At 36.7% G+C, this 10,360-nt stretch overlaps 1 protein-coding gene across 1 annotated transcript in view; it reads left to right on the plus strand.

Moving 5' to 3' along the window:
- LOC119080070 overlaps positions 1-10,360 on the plus strand; it is a 76,780-nt gene that overhangs the window by 43,092 nt on the left and 23,328 nt on the right. The window contains exon 3 of the mRNA XM_037188290.1: positions 10,077-10,130. Coding sequence (XP_037044185.1) covers positions 10,077-10,130 — 54 coding nt within the window. The remainder of the gene's footprint in view (positions 1-10,076; positions 10,131-10,360) is intronic.

Below are 10,360 nucleotides of genomic sequence, written 5' to 3' on the forward strand. Positions count from 1 at the left end.
TTTGTGATTGGATTGTAATTACAATTAAATACGTTTCTATACTCGTACTTGGTATAAATAAAATGTATTTTGAAGATTTCTTGAATGGATTTGGTTGTTGAAACGAAATTTCGTTTGTTGATTCGACAAAAAAGAGAATTGATTTGGATTTAATCTTTCTAATTACTCGCACCTTTCTCCAAAATTTGCACCTCTATATTGTGTTAATTGTTAAGTATTCCATCTTTTTTTGCTATAATTAATCTGTAGAAAGACTCTTTCCCATGTGATCTTCGAATTTCGCTGAAAGGATAATATATACGTTCATGTTGATAGACTAGACATATGGCGGTAATGATCGAATTTGTTGAAACTGTTTTGCCGTTGAATGCATTCTACTCTACATATTTGCAAGGTCTCACAAATCGAAAAAACCGACCAGTAAACAAGTAAAATAATTAAATAATACTGCTTTGTCATTGACCTTGTCCGGAATGCATTAGGGATTGTCTTTCATTTGTATGGGTGGGGCAAATAGTTTTTCAGTTTTTTTACAAAAAAAAACAACTGAATTTTGAAAGTGTAACGAAGAACAAAAAGACGACTACAAGCCTTATCTTATCACCTGTCCGCTTTAAAACAATTTAGTTGAATGAACTCTACCCGTTTTACCATTGAAAAAATGGAGAACTAAAAGTGATTTATTTATGAAGTACGCAAAACATAACAATATAAAAACACACCGTGCAACATGGTATGAAATCAGAATCAAATAAGAGAAAGAAAATTAGAATAATAATGAAGCAAAAAAATCTACACAAACAATTGGCAATTTGCAAGAAATCTGTAACCTGAAATAATAAATCTCAGGTGTTTGATACGTACAGCTGATAATAAAATACTTAAGTGCATAGAACAAGCAGAGCGTCATAATTTGAAAGAAAAATATTTTTCTTTTTGATTATTTATGGAAGTATAAATCGGAAATCATTCATCTCATCAAACATAAATTTTCATTTGAATTTATTACAAATCGTATCATTGTCATACCTGTGTTTAGTCTGGAAATATCAATCAGTTTCATTGCGGGTCGACTAAAATGAACAGCCTGGCCCACACATTGCATAGTATTTTGTAATACCTTGTTGTGTAGAAGTTTCTTCATGGTTAAGTAGGAGTTAATGACTCTGGCTGCAGCAAAGTTAAAAGAAAATTAGTCTAAACTTAGTAATTGAAAATATTTATTTTTACTTGGATTTTGATTACTAGTAGCATCCAGAATCTTGTACTTCATTATTTTGAACAAATATTTTCCTAACGAAAAATCAGAGGACGTTGCTTAATTATGTGTTCCATGTCCCACGGCAGAGTAAAGTAAACCAGGCAAGAACGCTTGATTTGACTTGGGACCTGAATAGTCTAGTAGCCTTTTCTTGGCGAATAAAATTATTCAATTTATATGTATCAGTGTCCATTTGAGTTCATTTTCATACAGTGTATTAGGTCTCTTATTTGAAGTTTCGAGATGAACCGCTCCTGCCTGGTCTATTTTACTCTGCCTTGCTGTAACTCATGATATTTATATTGTTTTAGACTTTTTTCTTTACTTAATGTTAAAAATTGTATCTACTGCGTCCAATGGTCTAACAGTCACAATACGAAACTGTAAATATATCGGTCTAACTTTTATGTGAATGTGAACGACACCGGTCATAGCAAAAACCATCTAATACCAAACCAATGTATGTACACGGTCAGTCGAAGCACTGAACCTTGATCAATTTTTAATTTTCTTTTGTGTGCACCTATCGTAAAACGAAGATTTCAATTAAATTCTCGACGTGGAAATACTGTACAGATATAGAATGAATCAACTGACTATTCTAGGCGTATGTGTATGTGTGCGCTTATTTTCAGTGGCTCATATTATATTTATAGGCTGATATTGATCGCAAATGATTCGCACAGTGCAGTCCTCAAATTTAGAGGTCTTCGAATAAATTCACATAAAAATGACAAACAAGGTCATTAATCTGCATTTCGATTCGATAAACTATTTGAATTTACAAGGTTCGTTTCTTGATTGCATGTCTTTTTATTTTTCATTTATTTGGAGTAATTTTACACAGACTTTTTATTGATATAAAAATGTTAATTCCCATTTTCTAATTCGTAAATAAAATTCTTTGTATCAGGTTACATGCGGCCAGAATATTTTGTTTTTCCAGAACCGATGAAGCGCTAAAATTACGTTATATAAGCAATGACTTGACTGAACCGCAAACGCAATTAGCTTGTTAACTCTTATTTACAAGTGGCTGTATGAAATGGAGAACGAAAATTGCAATACATTTCCAATAAATTAGAATTTAATATTCGAAGATACTCAAGACCGAGACTAAAGCCTTCAAATTAGATTTCGTTCGAATTAATTACAGCAAATACTTGAATATGTATCAAAATGAAATAATAATTTCAAGTGCAATAATACTTTTCGAATCTATAAATACGTTCGGTAGAAGTTTCTACTTTCTGTTTAAACTGACAAAAGTAGACTACAAATAAATTTAGACTCTCGCCAAACTTACACAATATTCATGTTTCATTGTTTCCAGTTTACCATAAGCCGGATTCTGTCCGTTTATTTTCTCTAGCATGTATGCATTTTACGTGAATGATTCATTTTTTATGAACGATATGTGTAATGCGAACAATGGATAGGCTAGAATTTGTTTGGTTTTGAGGCAGTCAGCTGAAAGGTATTACGAACGATGTGAAGCTTAGAATTAAAACGATTTCTTTGTGGAATTATAAACATCCATAGGAAATAAAATTCTGTGGAATCTACATTTGCAAACAAATTAAATTGAATTAATCTCGGAATTAATTATAATTTGTTGATCTACCAGCAATACAAGCAACAACCAACCAAGTTTTTGCTACAAGCATTATTAGGTAATAATCAGCGGGTTTTTTTCAGCGTTCAATTTATCGTGTTGTGCATTCCTGACTCAATCGGGGTATTTTTAGCACCAACAAAATTGACGCATGACCTCGACAGAAAATATCGATTGAAAAAAGAATTACATAATGGTGAATTGCCTTGAATTCTTTTTAGCGTTAAACCAAAAATGACTAGTTTCTGAAAGAACATTAGCACAAGACCTACCGAACGTGTTATGGAAATAATCGTGTAAGATGCATAAAAATAACTTAATAATCTGAAAAAAAAAATATTGAAAGAAAAAAGCCTATTCTTCAACACACCTGTGAGAATTCAATATACCGGGAAATGATTACATCGTCGTCGGTCGTGTTGATTATGTATCATATCATATTCGACAGATGAAGACTTAGCCGTGCTCGGTTAAAATATTGTATTTTCCTAAAATCATTTCTAAATAAGTGGTTTCAACTCGGATTACAATTACATTCGCAGTGAAAGAGAACTTCCGATTAATTTCGAATTGGAATAGAAATCAATACGGAACTATGAACCATTGAACATTCGAGAGACTGAAGGAATTGGAATGGGAAAATATTTTTATTCACTTTTCGTTTGAAATGGCTGGTGGTCGCGATATTACATAAAAACAATTTAAATAAATTGGTAACATTTGATCCGAGCCTGTCGGACGTTTTCTTGTGTCTCGATGTTTCTACTACGATTTGTTTAAGATCTGAGGATGCCTGTACCATCCAATATCCAATATTAACCGTTGGTTATTAGTTATGTAAAATAAATATTGGCCTCGGTGGCACCACACACTTCCAAAACAGAAAAAATTCCACTTTGCTAACAGTATTACTAGTATTGATTATGAAACTAAAAACTTGAATTTTAATCTATCAAAATTCTATCACTTCCTATTCAGAATTCTGTTCAATTTTCAATTTGTATGTAAAATTTCTTACGTAATCTTACCGGTACCGCTTGGATTCTCAAAAATTAAAGCTAACGTTTTATGTCATTTGCCGAATTGGTGATTATTTATGGATAAACGTGTTGTAGAATTGGTCGTCAAATGTGTAATTTAAATTCGTAAAAATTGGTTATCGACTGAAACCGTGTCCGCAATAATACTCTTTTGTGCGTAAATATGGCACTAAAAAACCCATTCTGGTTAGAAGGCTGTTATTAAATAGGAATGTTGAAATGTAGGTAAGATTCACGGTTGTAAAAAGTAAAAAGTTTGTTTAACTATTAGTTACTATAACTCGAAGCCAAAACCGAAGACAGTACTGTCAACATGATTTTATCCATTTTTTACGGCACATATGTGGTGAGACGTAAATCAATTTTTTTTCTATAATTTATTTACTTAAAAGCCAACGGCTGTTGCTAACTGGCTTTGTCAATACAATGGCATCATTACACGGCTAATATAACATTTAAACATTGACTAGCGCGTCAATATAAACATTGACAACGAATCCGAAAGTGAGATGAGTACCCAGTCGACCCGTCGGAGTCCCATTCACCCTTCGTTGTGTGAGCCATTTCGAGCAGCGAAAAACAATCGTCACAGGCTGAACCAATGAACCAACCATGACAGCGATACGATGTACGATACAAAAATGGTTCCAATGTGTCGTTTTGATCGGACATGAAAGAAGAGAGAAACAAGTTATCGATTATACAACTAGAAACAGCACATCAAAATTAACGAACACGCAGATCAACCAGCTGACACCAAAAAACCGTGCTTTTTCATCTCTTCATCGGTCAATCTCGTCGATCTCACTAACGTACGGAACACTCCTCGAGTGGTCGCGACTGCACAGTGATGCGAAAACAAATTGAAAATCCTCGACAAATTGTTCACCGGTTCAAACAGACCATAGTTGGAACGATGTCTGGCTAACACCAAATAGCTGGTACCTCTGAGATCTCTAGCCGGCACGTTAACCCTAAACTTCCCTTGCAACGCGGGACAGTCAACGCGACCGGTCAAAACGTCGTAAACAAACATGGCCGCCAGATTGAACCGCCTGCGGGACAAACTTTCCAAGCGAACGGACTCGCACCTGCTCACATAAGACGGGAGACGATAGTCGGGGCCTCTCCTCACAGAACGCCTAAGAGCGTAAATTAAAAAATCTTTCTGAATGGACTCAATGGCATCTACGTGGTTCTGGTAATAAGGCGACCACACTACTGAAGCGTACTCAAGATGGGACCTCACGTATGCAAAGTACAGACTTTTGAGCGCCTCAACGTTACTAAAGTCGCGACACACTCTCTTCACGAAACCGAGCATCGAATATGCTTTCGCCACAACAACCTCCATATGTCTATTGAACGAAACGTTCTCGGTGAACACGACTCCGAGATCACGCACCTCAGTCACTCTCTTCAGAACCGTTCCATCGACGACATAGCCAAAACGAACCGGATTCCGAATCCGGAAAAAGGATATCGTCGCACATTTCCCCACATTCAAGCAAAGAAAATTGTCCGCACACCACTGACTGACTGCGGCAAGATCGTGCTGTAACTTTAATGCATCTCCAAACGACTTCACCTCGCGGTACACCTTCAAATCATCAGCATACAGCGCACACTTGGAGTGCCTCATCACTTTCACAACATCATTGAAAAAGATTAGAAACAGCAGCGGGCCGAGATGGCTGCCTTGGGGAACGCCAGACGTGACTGGAAATGACTGAGACCTGCACCCCATTACCCTGACATGCTGGGTACGGCCTTCAAGATACGTTTGCAACCAGCCTAACATCATCGAATGCACGCCGAGCTCTCCTAGCTTACGCAACAATGAACCGTGATGTACCCTGTCGAAAGCTTTACGCATGTCAGTATACACCACATCGACTTGGCGACCACGTTCTACCGACTGTATCACTTCACTCACAAAATCAACTAAGTTCGTAGAGGTAGAACGTCCTTTCATAAACCCGTGCTGCTTAACCGATATAACACTTCTAAACTTGTCCGACAGCAGGTCGCACACTAGAGACTCGAGGAGCTTACCAAACGTCGGCAATATCGCTACACCACGGTAGCACTCCACATCCGATCTAGATCCACTCTTGAATATGGGAACGACATACGAATCTTTCCAACGACTCGGAAAACTACTTGTGAGAGACAGATTGAAAATCCAGAGCAAAGGAGAACACAAAGAAGCAGAACAATTTTTAAGGAGCAACGGCGAAACGTTGTCTGGACCATCTCCTTTCGACGTGTCAATTCCTTCCAGCGCAGCGAGAAGCTGCTCTTCGCTCACGGACAGTGATCCAATGTCGACACATTTTCCCAAACCGAACGTTTGGTTGACAGGCGTTCGTTCATTAACGAAAACGTCACGGAAAAACTCTGCGAATAAATCACATTTGCCTTCAGCAGTCGTTGTTCGCCTGTTGCCTCGACGCATGAAACTGGGATAACCAGTCGTCTTCTTCATTGAGTTGACGTATTTCCAAAAACTCGTCGGATTCGTGACCAAATTTTCTTGTGTTTTGTCCAAGTAAGTCCGATACGCTCTGGACTGAGAAACGTCGAATTTGTTACGCAGAGCACAAAACTTCACGTAACTCGCCGTGTCACCCTTATCCTTAAACTTCTTGTGAGCTCTATTTCGTCTATTCTTCAGATTCAACAGGTTTTTACTGTACCAAGGTGGGTGGGCATTAGAAAGTTTCTTCCTGATGGGAACATAACGCTCAAATCCAGCCGACAGCAACTCGTAGAAGCGATCCACCATAGAATCAACGTCCGTTAAAGCATGAAACTCTGCATTCCAGTTTATTGACTCCAGGTACGCATTTAGACCAACGAAATCTGCTCTCCTAAAGTTATGCTCACATTCTTCAGACTCATTGATAGCGACATCATCAAAATCCACCGAGAATTCAATGTCTAAAGGCGGGTGATAGACATCCACATTAACGAACGGAAAATCCGACAATTGGACCGACGTGTCAGGATCGCTGGCAAAGACGAGGTCCAACGATCGTCCCTGGAAATTCCTAATTCCGTTGACCTGGCTCAAATTGGCACCCAACAAACAATACAACAAATCGGCAATCGTACCAGAGCCAACATCACACGGCAGAAACGCATTAGAAGATGGATTCAACAGGCTACCAATCGTAAAGCCTCCGTCATCATCCGCCTCGCGGATCCAGGAAACTTTCTTCATGTTAAAATCGCCCAACACGTACAACTTGTCTTCAATGCTCATGTCTATAAACTCGATAATCTTGCGCAACGCAACTTCGTACTCATGATAAACAGAAACCTCCGATCCCGACGGAATGTACAAGCAACAAACGTAGACCGACAACTTGGGAAAACACATTTTGACTAGCACAAGCTCTACGTTGTCAATATTCGGAACATTTACTCTTTCGCTAGGAATATGTGACTTCACTGCCACCAAAACTCCACCAAAACGCTCGTGGTTGCTATTTAACACTGACCTATCACACCTGTAAACACTAAAATCAGTACAATTGAACAACTCACCATCGTAAATACCAGGGTGAATGCCAGATTCGGTTACGGCAATTACGTCGGAATCGCATGATGTTGATGATAGCTTGAATCGTTTTGTCTTGCCACGAAGTCCTCTCACGTTCTGATAGCGAATCTTCACTGTTTTCGTTGTAATTCGAGTTATCAATTCGGCTGGACCAGCGTTGTCAATGGTCGATAATTCACCACGGCTAGATGGTTCGTCACAATCGGTAGTCACGTACTCGTGACTCTTGTCATTGATCGATGAATCGATGTACACAACTGCAGCAGCATTCGCATTGTCATGAATGTCAGCATTCGATTGAATGCTTACGTCAATTATATCTCCAGATAAACTGTCTGAATCGTCTAACAACAACGGCGTAACGTTCCGGTAATAAAAAACTGTTTCGGGTAGCACAAAACATGCATTGTCGATGATGGCACTTGAAATGATTATTCCGGATTCACTGGCGACGCGATGACGATCGTGTCCATTTGATTCACTGTGGTCGGTACCGATTCCGTTGTTACCGGTGATACCTGCGCCGTTTGATCGGATTCCCTCGGTGGATTCGCTTGGAATTTTCGGTCAAGTACAGCACAACTACACATTGTGTAGTTCCTGTATGAATTCACCTTAACTCGGCTGTTTATTTACATTCTTTGGAAGAGAGTTTATCAAATTGTTTAACATGTTCCATGATGATAAATAGGTACGACCAACCCAATGTAATTTAGACACACATTAGACCTCACAGCCAAAAAACTTTCACTTATATCTCTGCAACTGACTGTGCTCATACCATCGAACATGTTGTTGATTTTTTCGTTTATTTTTTGATTTTTTTTGTTTCACATTTATAATGATCGATGCTAATGAATGTATATTATACACAAACATACATTGATGTGTATAAGATGCATACAAGAAGCTGTTAAGTGGTATATCTATACAGTCATAAAATGTGCTACAGATGAAATCACGAAAATAATAATCGTTGAGAAATCCTTAGCGCTATTCAATCGTTTAATTATATGGAAATCTTCGTTTAAATATCTTGATATGAATTATTTGGCACTTTATCAATTTTCAAAAAAAAAGTTCGAATTCAGTGTGTGTGTTTCAATGGTAAATTTTTTAGTTATAAATCGTAGGGAACGAAATCTATGAAGATTGGATAACTTGTCTTACCATTGAAGCGTTCATTATCTCCCTACATTTTCTCTTATTTATGATAGTTCTTTAAACTACTTACACTGTAAAAAGATAGAAAAGTTTGTCATTAGTTTAACTTCCGTACACTTCACACTTCATTCGAATTTGTTTTTTTTTTCATTGATAAAAATCAGAAGTGTACTATTACTCTGCATAATATGCCATGTACCATGCGAGCACCAATAAAAATAACAAAAGAAATTTATTTTACTTTGATTAACTCTGGTTTTTTTCACATGGCGTGTTGTAAAAAAAAAGTATCGAAATTCGGTCATGAAATATTAAAGAGTGTGTGCTCTCGTTGTAGGTTAACAATGCCAATGTTAATTATTTTAAATGGAAAAAGTAACGATAATAGTCTGTCTTAATTACAATCGGATTGAATTAATTCATTGGGTGTTATTTTGGTACGTTTCGCATAAATTAGATAACTATTAAACAATCAAATACGGACCAGTACACAGATCGTGACATTGTTGTAAACCAAATAAATAAAACAACAAGTGTAGCTCATTGGAAATTGTGGGTTAGTTCTTTTTACCACAAATTTAAAACATTAAAACATCAAAAGCGACACTGTAACGCACTAAATTTACTTATCGAATTTATCGCATTCAACAGAAAAACTATCTTCTTTGTGAAAAAAACCTAGTCTCTAACTGTACTTTTTGTAATAAATTTTCGAAAGGTTGGCAAATAGTCTTACCACATTAAACTATGTCTTGTGTGTACAGTAGAGTGTACATAGCATTTCAATATCTTGCTGAATTTAGAAACTATCGAATCAGTTGACATTTTACCAAAGTAAATAAAAACTGATAAAAGCAAACAATAAATGGTTCTGCACGCAGCTAGTGATATACGATAGTTTTTATTTGCATACACTTTGCACAAGTCAATTTAATACATCATGATATTAAAATATATTTTCATCTTATGCGAAGATACTGAAATAAGTAATTTGATTTGCGTAGAAGAAAAGAAAATTCTTTCTCTCGCAACACTCCAAAAAGAAATGATTTTTTACCTCATACAATTTGCGGTAATTTTTACTTTCCGTGCGAGTAATAGTAGATTACATACTTGTGCGGAAAATCGTTGTTTTGAAGAGTGTGGAGTTTATATGCCGAGCCGAAGGAGAGTTTATTAGTTTATTTTACCTCTTAAGTGCGGCGAAAGTGAATTTTTCTTTTGCGGGTCACTCGCGAAAAATGAATTTTCGCAGTACGCAGGAGGTAAAATAATTTTCTTAAATGTTTGGCCATTGTTATTTTGACTAGTGGTTTTATAGACCTCCGGCTCTGCCTAGGTTCACACTCAATTTGTTATTTTGTATTTATTTTCGAAATTACAATAGAGCTTCCATCAAAATCCTAATGTTGTTTTTCTCTCTTTCAGAAAATGAGTTTGCAGCAGTTCAACCAACAAAAGCATTACGATCGGACGGTTCAGGTATGTTGATTGTTCCACAAATCCAAACTTAATTTCCCAATGTTTTTCATTTTTCTGATTACTATTCTTGACTTGTTTATAGAATGTATATAAATTGCATGACTGAGATATTAATAATAATTTTAATAAAACTCTATTTTTCAACACCTGTTCGATTACATTGTCGACTTGTATGAATACCGCAACAAAGTTTATCATCCTTTAAACTACCTCATTGTAGAGTTTTTAAA

Source organism: Bradysia coprophila, chromosome III (assembly GCF_014529535.1).
Source record: "Bradysia coprophila strain Holo2 chromosome III, BU_Bcop_v1, whole genome shotgun sequence".
Lineage (NCBI taxonomy): Eukaryota > Metazoa > Arthropoda > Insecta > Diptera > Sciaridae > Bradysia > Bradysia coprophila.